Source organism: Ceratotherium simum, chromosome 25, assembly GCF_057802395.1.
Source record: "Ceratotherium simum simum isolate JZ-2026a chromosome 25, ASM5780239v1, whole genome shotgun sequence".
NCBI classification, from domain to species: Eukaryota; Metazoa; Chordata; class Mammalia; order Perissodactyla; family Rhinocerotidae; genus Ceratotherium; species Ceratotherium simum.
Genome location: NC_141924.1, coordinates 10,179,111 through 10,197,312, shown reverse-complemented (window position 1 = coordinate 10,197,312; position 18,202 = coordinate 10,179,111). Strand labels below are relative to the sequence as shown.

Below are 18,202 nucleotides of genomic sequence, written 5' to 3'. Positions count from 1 at the left end.
AGGGTGATAGTTGGCTTAATGGGATTTATTAGTATGAAATGACTGATTCATGAAAACTAACATGACCTTAAGCTGCATTAGTGGAAACACAGTGTCTAGGCAGGGATTTGCAGTTCGTGTAACGGGCACCACACCGTGGAAGGGAACAGAGATCCATCTCTGGACCATGTGGAGTTTGGGCCACATGGGTCAAGGAATTTGAACCTGTGTCACCTCTGGGAGGGTTAAACACTGGGGGAACTTTAACCCCCAGGGAAGACTTTCCAGCTGGGGAAACTCAGGGAATTGTTGTTTTCAAAGATTTTGAAGGGCTCTGGTCCCTGACACTTAGCAGTTCCTTGGTAAATGTCTCTCGGAAGTTTTGTTCAGTGAGACTTAATCTGATCCCAAAAGTACGGATGGTGAGTCAAAGCAGCAAGGAAAAGCTTCCAACTCAATGTAAGTTAAACATTTTAAATATTGTTGTGCAAAGCAGTAACTTATAACCTTTACCCCACTGGAACACAGCTGAGGGACAGCACCTTCCCATCAGCATACCTGGGGTGATGGACTATTGCAGTATATGGGCCACAACTCTGTCTGTCTTTTGAGCCTATTCCAGAAGATATGTTATAGTGAGTGCATAGTGGTGCTTGGGATAACCTTTTTTTTTTTTTTTTGTGAGGAAGATCAGCCCTGAGCTAACATGCGTGCTAATCCTCCTCTCTTTGCTGAGGAAGACCGGCTCTGAGCTAACATCTATTGCCAATCCTCCTCCTTTTTTTTTTTTCCCCAAAGCCCCAGTAGATAGTTGTATGTCATAGTTGCACATCCTTCTAGTTGCCATATGTGGGATGCGGCCTCGGCATGGCCGGAGAAGCGGTGCGTCGGTGCACGCCCGGGATCCGAACCCGGGCCGCCAGTAGCGGAGCGCGCACACTTAACCGCTAAGCCACGGGGCCGGCCCGGGGATAACTTTGAGCCTACTCTAATTTATTAATATTTGAGGTGGGTTTTTTTCCCCCAAGTAAGTAATTTACAAACTAAGCTACTTGCAATGTCGCTCACACCTTGTATAGACACCTGTGTGTTCTAACACTCTGGTGGGAGTCATTTGTTCAGAGATAGAACTAGCTGCCTCTAGAGAGTGAATGAATGTGAGGTATTATAAGACATATGGTTCAAATAGGTGGGCACAGAATAGTTCAGATGGGAGGTCGTATGGACTTGAACCTGGTTAGGAGCATTGGTGGTGGAGAGGAGTGAATCCATTAGAGAGGTGCTTTGGTTCAATAGAATTTATTATTGATTGGAAAATAGTGGGGGGGTGGGAAGGGCGAAGCCTAAGACTCCTTCCAGGTTTCTGACTTGAGCAGCTGGTTGGGAGTTGACTCCATTCCTTGAGCTGGGAGATAATGGGGTGGGGAGCAGGGGAACAAGTTTGAAGATGAGGGGAGGGGTGCAAGGGATCTGAGTTGGAGATACTGATTTGGAAAACATTTATGCATAAGTGATAGTTAAAGCCTAAGCGTGGGAGAGTTTGTACTAAAGTAACTTAAATGTGGGAAGGGTGCAGGTGTCACCTTCACATTCAGATTTTTAAAAAGACACAACTCCTGACCAAATTCAGCTGCCATTTTGAAACTCTGTTTAAGGGAATAGTCAAAAGCAGGCGTTGCTGAGTACTACCCGTGAGCTAGGAATGTTTTTTACATTTTTAAATGATTAGAAAAAAATAAAAGAACGATATTTTATGGCAATGAAAATGATATGAAATTCATATTTCAGTGTCATCAATAAAGTTTTGTTGGAACACAGCCACACTCATTCATTTATACATTGTCCATGGCTGCTTTCGCGCTACAGGTGTGCAGTTGTCATTACAGCAAAGACTGTGTGGCCAGCAAAGCCTAAAATATTTACTATCTGGCCCTTTGCAGAAAAAGTTTGCCGACCTCTGATCAAGAGTATGAGAAGCCCACAAAGGAAGAAAGAAAGGAAGAGGTGAAGAGCTAGCGGGAGTGGGTCTCAGCGTGTCTCACAAAAGCAGAGAGGGGGCGAATGGCTAGTAGTGTCAGAAGTTGTAGAAAAGTCAAAGAAGAAAAGGTCCAACGAGTGCCCATTAGACTGGCAATGATGATCACTAGTGATTTAATGAGGAGAGAAGTTTCCAGGGAGATTTATGGCAAAAGCCAGTGTGCGTTGAGTTTGAGGAGTGAGTGGAAAGTAAAGAAATGGAAACAATGCTTAGAGGTTACTGAAAATCGTTCAGTGCACGTCGGCCACTCTGTGTGTCATTAGTCTTTGAGATTTTTTTGCATTGCATTGTAACTGATTATTATTCACCAAGAAATTTGCAGTCTAAAATTTTCTAGATGTGTCTTTTATAGGGCTTATTTATATTTTAACTGCTACTTTAAAAATATTTCTAGATTTTTTTTTTTTTTTTTTTTTTTTTTTTTTTAAAGATTTTATTTATTCATTTTTTTCCCCCCAAAGCCCCAGTAGATAGTTGTATGTCGTAGGTTCACATCCTTCTAGTTGCTGTACGTGGGACTCGGCCTCGCGTTGGACGGAGAAGTGGTGCCCTGGGGCGTGCCCGGGATCCGAACCCGGGCCGCCAGCATCAGAGCGCACGCACTTAACCGCTAAGCCACGGAGCCGGCCCTCTAGATTTTTTTAATGTTTGGTACCATCAAGGTATAAAGAACACAGTAATTTGTATTGGCCCTGCCTATTTCTGAATTTTCTCAAAGAATACTTTTATCTGAAAAAGTAGCATCTTCTTGAAGTTTTTCAGAAATAGAGGCAATTAGAAGTTCAAACCGTAAGATGAGAATAGTTAATAAAGGCGTCAGGGAAGGGAAAAAAGATTCCATCATTAGAGGAAAAAATAATTTTGGAAGTAAATGAATGGAAATTAGAAAATAGGATACCCAGCATTTTTCACGATGTCTTTATTTCCCTTTGATACAGAGATAATGTTTAAACCACAGACCTTTTCTCTGGAAAATAAGAAACTATGCCCTTATTTTGAGCAGCTCATCTTTAGAAATATTTGCACTGCAACCTACGAATCATTAAGATTCAGAAGAGAGAAGAGAGGGGCTGAAAAGTAATTCAGTCTTAATCATAATTTCCCTCTCCTCTGTTGTTGTCTAACATTCTGGAACATGACGTGGTGCACACACTGATTCTTTTTTTTTTTTTTTTTTTTTATAATTTTATTTATTTATTTTTCCCCCAAAGCCCCAGTAGATAGTTGTATGTCATAGCTGCACATCCTTCCAGTTGCTGTATGTGGGACGCGGCCTCAGCATGGCCGGAGAAGCGGTGCGTCGGTGCGCGCCCGGGATCTGAACCCAGGCCGCCAGCAGCGGAGCGCACGCACTTAACCGCTAAGCCACGGGGCCGGCCCTTTTTTTTTTTTTTTTTTTTTTTTATAATTTTATTTATACACACTGATTCTGATGGCTTCAGTTTGGACTTTGGAAAGCAGGTTGGGTTAGGCCCCCTGTCCACTAGTTGCGTTGCTCTCTAGTTAGTGTCTAGAGTTGTGATTGACTTTTAAATGCTTACAATTCTTGAATTCACAGAAAGCTGTAATAAAAAAATAGAAGAAGAATTCATTCAAGTCCTGAAACACAGTTTGTTCCCAGCATGTACTGCAGGCCTTTTCTGACTGTGTCCTGGAGTTCTGAATGACTCATCTCCCAGGATAGGGCACCGTACTGGAGGGAGAGTGGCGAGAGGTGGTCCCATTTTATAATAACTTTATTATTTATGATCCATTCTATATCTGCTGGTGGGAAAATGCCCTGAGGAGCTTTAGCAGGGAATCTTGCACAATGTGTGATACCCACTAGATTTCTTTGGTTGTGCTGTGAATGTCATAAAGTTAGTCAAACTGGTGTTCAGACCTCAGTCCTGTAGGCTGCCCTAACTGTGTCTTATTCTATTTTAGGGAAATGAGTCAAGGCATGTAACAGACATGGTTAACTTAAAGTGAAGATTCTAGCCCTTTTATGCAAGAGCAGCTTCGCTTCACAGAAGCATAGCTTCTTCCATCCTAAAAACCAGTTGGGAAAAATCCCCCCAGCCTTTGCCAGTTTCTTATTTATTCTCATAATAAGAGGAAAGGGGATTGGGAATGCCATATGCTACAGAATCTTCCAGGCACAGATAGAAAATGAATCATTAAATAATTCATCTTTATTCATTTGTTTATCAGTTATTTATCATCAGCTGTTATAGGTCATGCAGAGGGTACTATATTAGTATTAGATAATGACCAATTAACTTTATTAAGTCATACATTTATTCTGCTCATCAGATTATTGATCCTGACAAAACAAAACAAAAAAAACAGATTATGGATCCCGTCACCTCCCTTCCTTACTGGGAGGCCCACTATTGCTTCATGATTGGCTAAGGTTAGAGCCAGAGGTTGCCTTGAATTTACTTCAGGCTTCTACTCTTTTTTCCTGTTACTCACAGTACTCACCAATGTCCAGTGGGCAAACATTGGGCCCCCTGATTTCTGATGATGTATCTCTCCTTATAAAGGAGCCAGTTCAAAGAGTGACATGCTGGCCCAGCATCATTTCAGCAGTGACAGTGCTGCTGCCACTAGAGCTGGCCCTAACGTTATTCTGGATGTCAGGGATTTTGGCCTCAGAATCATTTGAATTCTCAGGCTCAATGATTATTTCTGTAGTGCTGCCAGGCTCTATTTGCCAGATAGATTTTCTTGGAAAGGGTGGCAGTCTTTTGGTAGGATGAAGCTAGGGAGGTGCACATCCAGAACATTCTCTAAGGTTGAGCAGAAAGCCAAAGGGTCCTGCAGAGTAGAACTTCACAGTTGTCCTGCACATTCCCATACTTTCTGTTTGCCATTTTAAAAAGTAAGGTAAAAAATTATTTAAAGTAAATAGAAAAAGTATCTACATTTTGAAATTTTTATTTCAATAAAGAGTTGGGAAAAAAACATAAGGTACACTTAAATTTTTTTTTGACAGAGGCGAAAAGATTTATAACTTTTTGATATTTACACAGAGTGCTAAGCAAGAGTCTTTGAGTTCAGGTGGCCGTAGAAACCAACAAGTTGAATTTGTGGTTCTCCAGGCCTGAGGTTCCCTGTAGGAGTCCACTCTGTGTCATGCTCTAAGGAAAAAAGATGAAAGATGAGTCCCTGTCCTTGAGGGGCGTATGGCCTGGTGAAGGAGAGACTGTAAATGGAGTCTTTCAATATAATATGGTAAATAGCGATGGACAGCCTGTTCCAGGAGCACAAATGAAGGGTGCTTAGCCTCCCTAGACCGGGGACTTCAGGAAAAGTTTCCAAGAGATCGATCATTAAGAATGTGGAGAAGGGAAAGGGCCCTTGGGCTGAGAGCCTTGAACCTTGACCAAGACTTTGCCTGGGGCCCATGTGTACCTTAGGCCTACCAGGCAGCCCTTCAGGGAATTCCTCTGTCAATTTAGGGGAGTGGATGATGATTGCTCCCCTCTCCCCCTTAGTTAATGGACTGTAATTCCATGATAGTGATGTGTTTAAATCCTTGTCACCATCACTCCCCACCTCCACCCTACCTTCAGTAAACAAAAGATGCTAGGAATTTGGAAAGACCGTGTTCCTCAAGAGTCCGGTGAAAGAAGAGTTGCCTTATTGGAATCGATCTTATGTAATCTTTCTTAATAATCTTTTGAAAAATGTATTTGATCTCAAAGCCTCTTCTCCAATCTCTCTCTTTCAGTGCCCGAAGTGACGAAACCAAGTTTAAGCCAACCAACGGCCGCCAGCCCAATTGGCAGCTCTCCATCGCCACCAGTCAATGGTGGCAACAATGCCAAAAGGGTGGCAGTGCCGAACGGACAACCGCCAAGCGCCGCCCGCTACATGCCTCGGGAGGTGCCGCCGCGATTCCGTTGCCAGCAGGACCACAAAGTGTTACTAAAACGTGGGCAGCCCCCTCCACCGTCCTGCATGCTCCTTGGGGGTGGGGCAGGGCCTCCTTCCTCCACAGCACCTGGAGCAAACCCAAACAACGCACAAGTGACAGGAACGCTGCTGCAGAGTGAGAGTGGGACTGCGCCAGGTGAGGCATCATTGTCAGTGAATTGAATTCATGGCAGCTTTAAAGAGAGAGAGCACTTCATTGGTATTGCCTGGTGTAAAGTCCACAAAAACCGTGAATTATATAGACTATTAGGGTTATTCAGAAGATGGGAGAGGATCCCAGTATGAAATGTGTATCAGCATTTCTCTTCTGCTGCTGGGTTTTAGTGTCCAGCGAGTGTGCGCTCTTGGCATGAGAGGCTAATGTAGCTGCTGTATGTCATCACTCTTTGGAGCCATTTTTTGCCTTCTCAGACAAGAGCATTCCAAATTCGAGCCTCCATAGTTCCTGCTCTCACTGCAAGTGTGTACTTAGAGGTTGATTGGAAGTGGGGCTAGTGCTGTGGCTTGTTCTGAATCTTGAATGCTCATGTTTATGCTCTCAGAACACGTATAGAGAGAGTGGTCTCTTAGATTACTATATAGAATCTTGGTAGGATATCAAATAATACCATTTTATAGTCTTTTATTAGATTTTTAAAATTAGTATTTCTTTAGAAGGCCTGGGATTTTGAGCTTTACTAAAAACTGTATGTAGGTACAAGGGATCTTTAGCTGAAGAGTTCTACTAGAAGTTTTGAGTTTTTAATAGATGAACACTAAATCAGGTAACAGCTAAGAACTTCCAAATACTTTTTTTTTTTTAGCTTATTAACAGATTTCACCTTCTCTCTTAAAATGTTTTTTGAGGCTGTATTAAAATTCAGAGTTTGAATACTGTCAAGCATTGGCAAGGACAATGAATCGGTGGTTGTTAATGATAGGATGCTTTAGTCTAGTTCTAAGTTTGAACACAGAATTGCCTAGAAAATTCTGTCACTGTCTCATGTGCAGAGTTAGGGTGGAAAGAAACCTCGTGATGACACAGGCTTCATGCAGAGATAAGCTCTATCCATGAGGCTTCCCTGTGGTGGCCATCAGGTGGCCCAAAGCAGGCAGGGAAAGGCCTTGTGGCTCTTCCTTCCTGGCCCATTGCAACCAGTTGCAAGAGGAAGTGTGTGAGGGGCGGTTGTGTTAGGCATTTCTGCAGCTGAGTCTAGCCAGGCCTGGATGTAGATGTGGGTCCAGTGTGAGTCACAATCTCCTGTTTACATTCTTAAAACCAAGGAGGCCCCTAAATCTCAAGAGTTTGAGATTCTGTGCTTCCTTACTTTTATATGGCTCTATATAATATTTTTTTTCAACTCCATATTGATTTAAAACTGCTTAGTTAAAGGAGCTAAAATAAGTTTAGAAGAAATGATCAGGTTAGAAACGTCGTTTTTTTCCCCACCAAATATGGTAAATTCTACCAAAATATGTGCTGAGCCAGACTAGTTTATCAGATTAAGTTCCTTGGGCATACGGACTGATTCATGCTTGTTTGCCCCTGGCATCTAGCTGGGTGGGCATTCATCATTCAGCAGATGCTCACTGAGCAGCAGTGCACTGGCCACTGTGTGGAATTCAAACGTTAGCAAGGTGGGGTCTCTGCCTAAAAGGCGGTAACATGGGGGAGGGAAGACAGTGAACCCAATACTCTAGCACCAGGCAAAATGGCTCTGGAGAGGGAAAAATTATTTTCAGGTGATGAGCTCAAAAAAAGCTTCACAGAAGAAATGGCGTTTAAACTAGGCCTAGAGAAATGGGCAAATTTCAGTGTGTGAATTCAGGAGGAAAAAACAGTAAATGCCAATGTGGAATGGTGCCAGGGTGAGAAGGCACAAGTTGTGGAATGTCAAGAAGTGTGGAATGTAGACATCTACATAGAAAGTACTGGAATATGAGACTGGAAAAGTCAGTTGGTTCCAGGTCGTGAAACATCATGATCAAACTCCAGGCCAAAGAGTTTGGCTTTATTCTTGTACACTAAGTAACTGTCAAAGGCTTTCAGTATAGCAGTGGTATAATCAAAGGTGTGCTTCAGAAAAACTTCTCCAGCCAGGAGCGTTTAGAGTAGATTGGAGATACAGAGCCAGTTCAGGGTGTTATTGCATTGTCTCAAGGTACAAGAAGGCCCTTCTGTGTCAATAGGAATGACAAGGGGATACCTTTGAGAGATGTTAGAGAGTTAAGACTTAAAAATACACCAGCCAGGCAAAACGAAAGCAAAGAGATGACTGAAACCGATGTGATACAGTTAACCAAGACAGGCAACTGGGTGGAGAAGCTAGTTTGCGGAGAAATGTGATGAGCTCTCTTAGGGGCAGTTTGAGCTTTAGATGTTAATAGATCATGCATGTATAGATCATGCATGTGTAGCTGTGATTGATAAGACAATCTCTTTCCCAGAGTCAAGCCTTGGAGGTGCTGCTGCTTCAAATTATGCAAATTCCACTTGGGGCCCGGGAGCCTCCTCCAACAACGGCACCTCCCCCAACCCAAGTCACATCTGGGACAAGGTGATTGTAGACGGGTCTGACATGGAAGAGTGGCCTTGTATTGCCAGCAAAGACACTGAGTCTTCTTCCGAAAACACCACCGATAACAACAGTGCCTCGAACCCTGGCTCTGAGAAGAGCACTCTGCCAGGAAGCACCACTAGTAACAAAGGAAAAGGGAGCCAGTGCCAGTCTGCAAGTTCTGGGAACGAATGTAATCTTGGGGTCTGGAAATCTGACCCTAAGACTAAATCTGTTCAATCTTCCAACTCTACTACAGAGAGCAACAATGGACTAGGAAACTGGAGGAATGTGAGTGGTCAGGATAGAATTGGACCTGGCTCTGGCTTCAGCAACTTTAACCCAAATAGCAACCCATCTGCCTGGCCAGCGCTGGTCCAAGAAGGAAATTCTAGGAAAGGGGCATTGGAAACGGATACCAGTAATTCCAGTGCACAGGTTAGCACAGTGGGTCAGGCATCCAGGGAACAGCAGTCAAAGATGGAAAATGCGGGTGTTAATTTTGTTGTCTCTGGCAGAGAACAGGCTCAAATTCATAACACTGATGGACCAAAAAATGGAAACACTAACTCCTTGAACTTAAGTTCACCAAACCCCATGGAGAATAAGGGAATGCCCTTTGGAATGGGCTTGGGGAACGCCTCCAGGAGCACTGATGCCCCTTCACAAAGCACTGGAGATCGAAAGACTGGGAGTGTTGGATCTTGGGGTGCAGCTAGGGGGCCTTCTGGAACTGACACAGCCTCTGGACAAAGCAATTCTGGAAACAATGGGAACAATGGAAAGGATAGAGAGGACTCCTGGAAAGGAGCTTCTGTTCAGAAATCTACTGGGTCAAAAAATGACTCTTGGGACAACAATAACAGGTCTACGGGTGGGTCCTGGAACTTTGGCCCTCAGGACTCTAATGACAACAAATGGGGTGAAGGGAACAAAATGACATCTGGGGTCTCTCAGGGAGAATGGAAACAGCCGACTGGGTCTGATGAGTTGAAAATTGGAGAATGGAGTGGTCCAAACCAACCAAATTCTAGCACTGGAGCATGGGACAATCAAAAGGGCCACCCCCTCCCTGAAAACCAAGGCAATGCCCAGGCTCCCTGTTGGGGAAGATCTTCCAGCTCCACAGGAAGTGAAGTTGGAGGTCAAAGCACTGGAAGCAACCACAAAGCAGGAAGTAGTGACAGTCATAATTCTGGCCGTCGGTCGTACAGGCCCACACATCCTGATTGTCAGGCTGTCTTGCAGACTCTTTTGAGCCGAACTGATTTGGACCCCAGGGTGCTCTCAAACACTGGCTGGGGCCAAACTCAAATTAAGCAGGACACAGTGTGGGATATTGAAGAGGTGCCAAGGCCTGAGGGGAAATCTGACAAAGGAACTGAGGGGTGGGAGAGCGCTGCCACACAGACCAAGAACTCAGGGGGCTGGGGAGACGCACCCGGCCAAAGCAATCAAATGAAGTCTGGATGGGGGGAGCTCTCAGCCTCTACAGAGTGGAAAGACCCCAAGAACACGGGAGGCTGGAATGACTATAAGAACAACAACTCTTCCAACTGGGGAGGAGGACGACCAGATGAGAAGACATCTTCCTCTTGGAATGAGAATTCCAGCAAGGATCAGGGGTGGGGAGGTGGACGCCAGCCCAATCAAGGATGGACTTCTGGAAAGAATGGTTGGGGAGAGGAAGTTGATCAAGCAAAAAACAGCAATTGGGAAAGTTCTGCAAGTAAACCTGTGTCTGGGTGGGGTGAAGGAGGGCAGAATGAAATTGGAACTTGGGGGAACAGTGGGAATACAAGCCTAGCTTCAAAAGGCAGTTGGGAAGATTGCAAGAGATCTCCAGCATGGACTGAGACAGGCAGACAGCCCAATTCCTGGAATAAACAGCACCAACAGCAGCAGCAGCCACAGCAGCCACCGCCACCACAACCAGAGACTTCTGGTTCATGGGGAGGCCCACCCCCACCACCTCCAGGCAATGGACGGCCTTCCAATTCCAACTGGAGCAGCGGGCCGCAGCCAGTAACCCCTAAGGATGAGGAACCCAGTGGTTGGGAAGAGCCATCCCCACAGTCAATTAGTCGGAAAATGGACATCGATGATGGCACTTCAGCATGGGGAGACCCTAGCAGTTATAACTACAAGAATGTGAATCTGTGGGATAAGAATTCCCAAGGGGGCCCAGCACCTCGAGAACCAAACCTGCCTACCCCGATGACCAGTAAATCAACATCAGGTAGGCAATGGCTTTTTCTCACAGGTTTTGTTGAAAAAAATCCTAAACCAAGACATTTTTATTAAGCTACATTTATTCAACTTGAGCTTTGTTCTGGGGATCTTTGCTACATTAACACCACTCTGTTGTTAACAGAGTAGTGTCTCTTTTTATAAAGTGATAGTGATAACAGATGCTGGTAGTTCATTTTAGTGTTCTTTATTGGCAAAAGGAAAAGATGGCAACCCTGTGTTAGTATCCCAAAATTATTTTTTTGGAATTGTATTGGTCTGCAGAGTCCAAAAGACTTATAGCTTGCTAAACAAACTACGCTCTAGATTTACAAATAAAGAATTAAAATAGTAGCAGAAGTAGTTCTAATTTCCATTCGGGTTCCACCCATGGACATATCTATCCTCCGTGCTTCTCTTTCCCCAGCGAAGGGAAGTATTCTGTGTTGCTCTTTCAGAACATTCTGAGGCCATCAGAATGCTGTAGGAAAGCTGGGATCTGGAAGGTTCAGTCACTTTCTAGATGATTTTTAATGATCCCTTTTGGAAGTGGAATACTTTGTATAAGAGATTGTTATCTCATAATAATCATTTGCCCAGAATTAAACTTACTTGCTTCCTTATTCAAATGATTGAAACATCATTAGTGGTAAATTAAAAGTAGTGCTGATAGTATCATTCTTAGTTTGGCATTGTCAACCTAAATGTCCCCATGAAGTATATAGTTCAACAAATTAAGGAGATGCACCATTCAAGTGGTTTTTTAGTTAAGATTAATCACAATATTCAGTTTTCTGCTCCCCAAAGTAAGCCTTGTGATCAGTGAGTCCCATTATGGCCACTGAGAAAATGATTACTTTTAACTAGTTCTTTTTTCTCAAATATTGAAAAGAATGAGGAAGGAAATGAAGATTGCTCATTAATTCCCTAAAATAAAACCTGCTAACATTTAAAAAAATTTTATCCACATATAAAAACGTTCGAACTGTACAGAAAAGCAAAAGGTAATAAATAATGAGACCCTAGGGTCTCTCCCCATAGGTAATCTCTTAGAAGTTTGTGTCTCATTCAAAAATTTTGTTCATACCTGTAGCAAAATATGTCTGTCCTTTAAAAACTTTACACAAAAGGGATTGTACTACATACTGTTCTTCACCTTGCTTTTTTCATTATACCTGAAATCTTCCCATATTAGCATGTATGGTTCTGTCTTTTAATTGCTTCCTGTATAGAATTCGTTTTATGGATGACCAACAATTGGTCTAACCAGTCCCTTTTTGATAGATGTTTAGGTTGCTTCCAGGTGTTTTCCGAAAGTGATGCAGTGAGCATTGTGGTACATGTAATTTCATCTACTTTTACAAGTATGTCTGTGGTGTAGTTTCTTGGCAGTGGAATTACTGGCTCAAAAGTTACGTGCATCAGACTTCTTAAAAATGACTATGCCAAAATCCCTCCACGAAGGTGGAACCCATTTATGTTCCTACCAACAGAATACAGGAGTGCCTGCTCCCCCTACTTTCACCTGCACTGGATGTTATGGTGTTTCATTTCACAAATCATTCTTAGAGACACATTTCTTTCCCCTACAGTCTGGAGCAAAAGCACTCCACCTGCTCCAGATAATGGTACTTCAGCTTGGGGGGAACCGAATGAAAGCAGTCCTGGCTGGGGCGAAATGGATGACACAGGAGCGTCAACCACAGGCTGGGGGAACACACCCTCCAACGCTCCAAATGCCATGAAACCTAGTAAGTATACAGAGTTATTTTTGAGGGATTCTCTGTTAATGTTGGGGTCAGGCGTTTTGGTGAGGGCTGTTTAGTGTTTCAACTGTTGTTTCAATGAGATTCAGGACCTTGAACCTTTAATAAATGCTTAGGAGCAAATGATGGTGACTTGGCTTGGCGTATGTTAAAATGTTTACAGTGAACTAAAAGTCAAGTTGATTTTATTTTAAGTTGGGTTTAGTAATTGGGCAGAATTGAATTTTTGATGTGGTACTTATTTTGCCCAGTAACTTAAATATTGCTCACCATATCTATTTTGCATTTCTACTCTTTTGTTAGTATAATTTAAAAGGAGTTTTCTGGCTTTTAATGTGGAACATGGTCTCTGCTGCCCAGTGACTTCATTCTTCTGTTCCTTCCTTTTCCCTTTCTCTCTCTTCTCATACATCCACCCACATAGGAACATTTAAGGTTTCTTGAACCTGACAAAGATTTTTTCATTTGAATTTTTTAAACAAAGCATGCCACACTTATTCATAATCATTGAAAATCTAAGCTATACTCGATCCAGCTGGCAATGTGTAGTCACAGTAATTTGCAAGACTTTGTAAACCGATGCTATGGAATGTCTCGTTGGATGTTCCTCAGTTGAAAAATTCAGTTTTAAGTGCCTATTTTCACTTGTTTGTAGTTTTCTTAAAAAGTATTCCAACATGTCTTTTCTACCATATTGCAGACTTAAGGAATCATCTTTTCATTTAAGAGTGTGGTTAGACTGAATGCTCAGTCTTTGAACAATAATAAAAAATTCCGTTGTTGAGTTTATTGGATGATATTTAGGACTCTTATAGTGCCACATGAAGAAATATGATCTTAGCTATATTCTAGAAGTTCACTCTTGTGCCTAGGAAACTTGACTGCATTTTAAAAATTACTAATCTCCTCCACTTCGTAGAAATAGCTTTATAAAGACTTTGTCTTCGTGATTTTCATTGTAAAGTCGGTTGTATCATCATGGGAAATATCATCCTGTAGACTTGAAGTAGATCCAGAATCCTGTTGGGAAACATTAACCAGACCCTTGGCACAAGGAGATACTTTAGCTCAGATGCTTTCTCAATCTCAGAATCACCTTTCTTCTATCACAAAACCTCACTTTTCTCCAGATTCTAAAAATGTTTTCTGCTCTTCAGGATCATCTGTAGTTACAGCTCACATCCTTTCTCTGGGTAATACACAGAGGAAGGGAGTAGGTTATCACAGCCTACCAGTTGATGCTGGTAGTTAACTTATGATCTTCTCTAGTCTGCAGATATCTTATATCTGGTGTCATGGGACCTATGATTAAAAATTAGAGATCTCTTTTTTATGTTTTCTGTAAAAAGACATTTGTTCAAAGTTCAGCTCCATTCTCTAAAAGAAGAGTTACATATATGTCTTCATTTTTATAAGGGGGTCAGTGTGTTATTTATATTGAGTTTTTAATTCCTGTTTTTTCTGAGGATGGTATAAAGCTTATGCTTACAGAATAGGAATAAGCTGCTATGCAGAAAAATACAGTCCCGGTTATCAATGGCATTTCCAGCAGCAGGGAGAATATCCCCCTAGCCCTGCCTCTTGCTGCTCAGTCAGAAAGTCCCTTTATGTAAGGCTGAATGAACCCCATGGAGGGTCCATCAGGTTCCCTTGCTGGAGGATGATGCCACAGTTAGAAGAAATCAGTCTTCTTGTGCCTGTATACCTGATGAGTGCCTTTGCGGCTGTCATAGGCCTGGTCTCAGAGCATGGCAGCAGTCATCGAGGAAAGACCTGAAAGAGTCACTTTTCTGGTTCTAGACTCTTTATATGAAGCTATCTAAATCGAGTAACTACGCCTTCCATAAATGTCCCTTCATTTGGTAAACTGAAGTGTGGATGGAGGTTTCTAGGCAAGTAGTGTATTTCCCCTTCTTCCATCATTTTATAGTGTCATTACTGCAAAGTGTATCCTTCAACTCCATGCAGTATTTTCAGAGGGAAATTAAGGATTTATTCCAATCTCCAAATTAAAGGTCTTTGTTTAAAAGGGGATTTTGGTGGATAGCCTACGATACTGACATCTTACTTCCTCAAACATGAGAGCTCTCGTCTCTGATTTCTCTGTCTTCCTTTCTCCTTTCCCCCTTCTCTATTCTCCACATTTCCTCCTCCTGTCTTTTAAAACCCATCGCTTATACATTGTCTTTGCCTAGGATCTTTTTAGTATCTCATACATTTCAGGTATATAAATCTAATAAATTTCAAATTTGCATGGCTATATGTGATTTTTCTCTTCTTTTACCATAATTTTGATATTCAAAGTCTAGTAAAATTTTCTTTTTTCTTCCCTTTTTCATGTTCTTTTCTCCACTTCACCCCAAACAAGGTAGACAGGTGTTCTTATTTGTAACGTCCGTTATAAGTAAAGCACACAGTGTACTTTCAGGAGGGTAAACTCAGGACTGCAGTAAACCATGCTCATTAGGGGGACAGATTTCTCTTAACTGAGATGTGAAATTTCTTAGAAGTAGCAATAGGTTCTTTTCAATGTTGGAATTCCTATCAACCTAAAAACTTGGGGTAAGGGGGAAAAGCATTGAATCAAGGTCAGGAGGTCTTGATTCTATAGTTTGTTAACTTACTCTGTATCATTGAACCTTTACAGGTTTCCATTTCCTGCTCTCTAAAATATGAATAATATTTGCCTTGCCACATAGATGGATTAGATAAAATTACAAATATACTAAAATACTGCATTTGCAGGGAATGATTGTTGTGGTTATTGTTATATATAGCTGCTGCATACCACTGATTCATTCTTTTCTTCAAGATTCCAAATCTATGCAAGACGGCTGGGGGGAGAGTGACGGGCCAGTGACAGGAACTCGCCATCCCAGCTGGGAAGAGGAGGATGATGGAGGAGTCTGGAACACCACCGGCTCTCAGGGAAGTGCTTCGTCCCACAACTCAGCAAGCTGGGGACAAGGAGGAAAGAAACAAATGAAGGTAACCTGCTTTAGAAATGTTTGAGCTTGCTTCTTCATTCTTAGAAGGCAGAACTGAGAATTCTGTAATAGAAGGAGTGGGGCAGCTGGAGTCCTTGAGGTCCTAAGTAAGGGGAAAATATTTTCTTAAGAACAAATAACTACTTCCTCTTTACTCTGCATCTTTCTTCCCCATGACCGTGAAACCTCGAAGTACAGAACTGTTGCTGTGGGTAAAATGGAATTTTTAAAGATACAAGATTGTTTTCATTTTTAGTTTCCATATTATCATAGTTCTTTGAAAGCTCTCAACACGTACTTTATAAATGTTGTATGCTTTTGCATTCTAAAGTCAAACAAGTCCTTAGAGTAAATCCCTGTGAATCTGTAGAAGAGAAACCAAAGTAAGATAGCTCCTCCAGTGGCAATCAGCGTGACTTGTTTTTATCTGATTCGGGAAATTCCAAGACCCAGAACTCTTCTCCCCACCAGATGAAGTACCAGTGCATACCCTGCTGCAGCAACTAGGTGATTAACTACATCCCATACCAGGCTATGTTCTTTTTTTTTTTTTTTTTTTTTTTTTTTTAAAGATTTTATTTATTCAGTTTTTCCCCCCAAAGCCCCAGTAGATAGTTGTATGTCATAGGTTCACATCCTTCTAGTTGCTGTACGTGGGACTCGGCCTCGCGTTGGACGGAGAAGTGGTGCCTCGGGGCGCTCCCGGGATCCGAACCTGGGCCGCCAGCATCAGAGCGCGCGCACTTAACCGCTAAGCCACGGAGCCGGCCCCAGGCTATGTTCTGAACTTTTCGCTTTCCGTGTCTTAGAACAGTTTAGTTTCTCCTTCGATTTGCATAATTTGATGAGGACTTTGGTTTTCATTCTAGAACAACAGTCTTTGAACCTAAACCACTCTCTTGGCAGAACACTCTTTTTTCATTCCCTAAATTAATTGATGGAAATAAGAAGTGACAGCCATGTACTTAATTTAAGCATGGGAGCCTTACTGCCCTATGAGATGCTTCACAGCTAATATTCTCCTGTCTTTCAAATACCAGATGCTGTCTTAGAGGGTCTTCAGTTGGCCAAGGGCTGTGCCTTCATCCCCTTTGCCTACAAGATATTAATTTTGTTCTGAATACGGTAACTTTTATAGCATAAGAATACAGGTTGTTTCTGTTAGAGAAGTGTAAGAATACAGGTTGTTTCTGTTAGAGATGTTTTGTTTAAGCAGTCATTTACAGTTTTGTCTTTTTAAGGACTTTATTTTCTTACTCTAGTTGCAAAAGGAATTATTCGGTAAACTTTCCAGCGTTTTTTGTACTCCCATGTTGTCTAGTCTGCTGTGGCTTTCTTTTTGTTATTTACAAATTAACAATGAGACCAAATTAAAAAACAGTTCAGAAGACTGCTGATTGAAAGGAAGCAGCTGAGTAAAAGGTACTAAGTACCCCACTCAGGTAACCACCAAGGTTTAATAATTCAGTTAATGGGGAATTAAATGTTTCTGCTCCATGACTGATGGTTCTGACCTTTCATACTGAGGACCTTTTTTTTTTTTATTTGTGATCAAATATAGATGACATAAAATTTACCATCTTAATCATTCTTAAATGTACAGTTCAGTGGTATTAAGTACATTTACATTGTTGTGCTGCCATCACTGCTATTTATCCATAAAACTCCTTTCATTTTGCAAAACTAAAACTCTGTGCCCATTAAACAATAGCTACCAATCCTCCCCTCCCACTAGTGAGGGCTTTTTTGACCTAAAAACCTGTAACTGAACTTAAGTACCTTATTGCTTTCAAGAATAATGTAATTGATGTGGCAAATATCATCACAACGTAAAACAATTTTTACCTGTGGAATGCACAAAACCCCGTCACCTGCTACCGCCACCAAGTCCCCACCATAGTTCCACCTGCCTTTTCCACAGAAGTAAGAGTGGAGCTGGTGATCGGTGTCTTGTTCAGGGGAGAAACTAGTTTGTCCCATTAAGAAACAAACAAAAACCTGCCCCTGCCTTACTTTGCAGTAAGATCAGTGGTGGTGTCTTCTGTTAGGCCTCCTTCCCGTTGGGGACCGATGTCTTTCATGCTATGAAACAAACAGATGGAAGTGCCACGGGGAGGAGTCCTCGCTGCATCTGCTCGGAGAGTAACGACCAGTTTCAAGGGGCTCCTTTCCAAATAACATGCATTGGCATCAAACTCTTTTTCTTTTCTCCTAATACAAACCGGCTTGAGTTACAAGGAGATACTAAAAGGGAAAGTACTAGCATTCAAACAGTTATTTTAGAAATTCTGATATTGACCTCCTTCTATTTATAAGGTAAAAACACCAGCTCACTGTATATTTTTCCAGTTACTTCTAATTCAGCATGACAAAAGAAGAATGAAAACATAGATATGACTAAGACTTATTAATCTTTTAGACTAACAGGTAAAATATCAAAATAGCCGTAGTTAAAGAGGAATAGTTAGGGTTCAGAAAGGTGAACTTAGTTCTACACTTTCCATCAGTACCTATGCAACTCAGATATGAAGTTGAAATAAAATAGATTATTTGGTTCTGAGGTTACATATTTCATTTCTGTAGTGCTCACTAAAAGGAGGAAACAATGATTCATGGATGAATCCTCTTGCCAAACAGTTTTCAAATATGGGATTGCTGGTAAGTTTTATTTTTTCTTATGTGTAATGTATCCCAACTTTTACTTTTAGTACAAATTTTAAGACCATTGCCACAAATAGTACA

At 41.9% G+C, this 18,202-nt stretch overlaps 1 protein-coding gene across 4 annotated transcripts in view; it reads left to right on the top strand.

The window, feature by feature from the left end:
- Nucleotides 1-18,202, top strand: part of TNRC6B (trinucleotide repeat containing adaptor 6B) — a 179,731-nt gene that overhangs the window by 122,466 nt on the left and 39,063 nt on the right. For 3 of the 4 annotated variants that reach the window (XM_014793227.2, XM_087448895.1, XM_014793230.2), the window contains 5 exons: nt 5,736-6,077; nt 8,369-10,717; nt 12,300-12,458; nt 15,286-15,461; nt 18,044-18,118. In XM_014793227.2, the coding sequence (XP_014648713.1) occupies nt 5,736-6,077; nt 8,369-10,717; nt 12,300-12,458; nt 15,286-15,461; nt 18,044-18,118 (3,101 nt within the window). The remainder of the gene's footprint in view (nt 1-5,735; nt 6,078-8,368; nt 10,718-12,299; nt 12,459-15,285; nt 15,462-18,043; nt 18,119-18,202) is intronic. The other variant, XM_087448894.1, reaches the window with a different exon arrangement.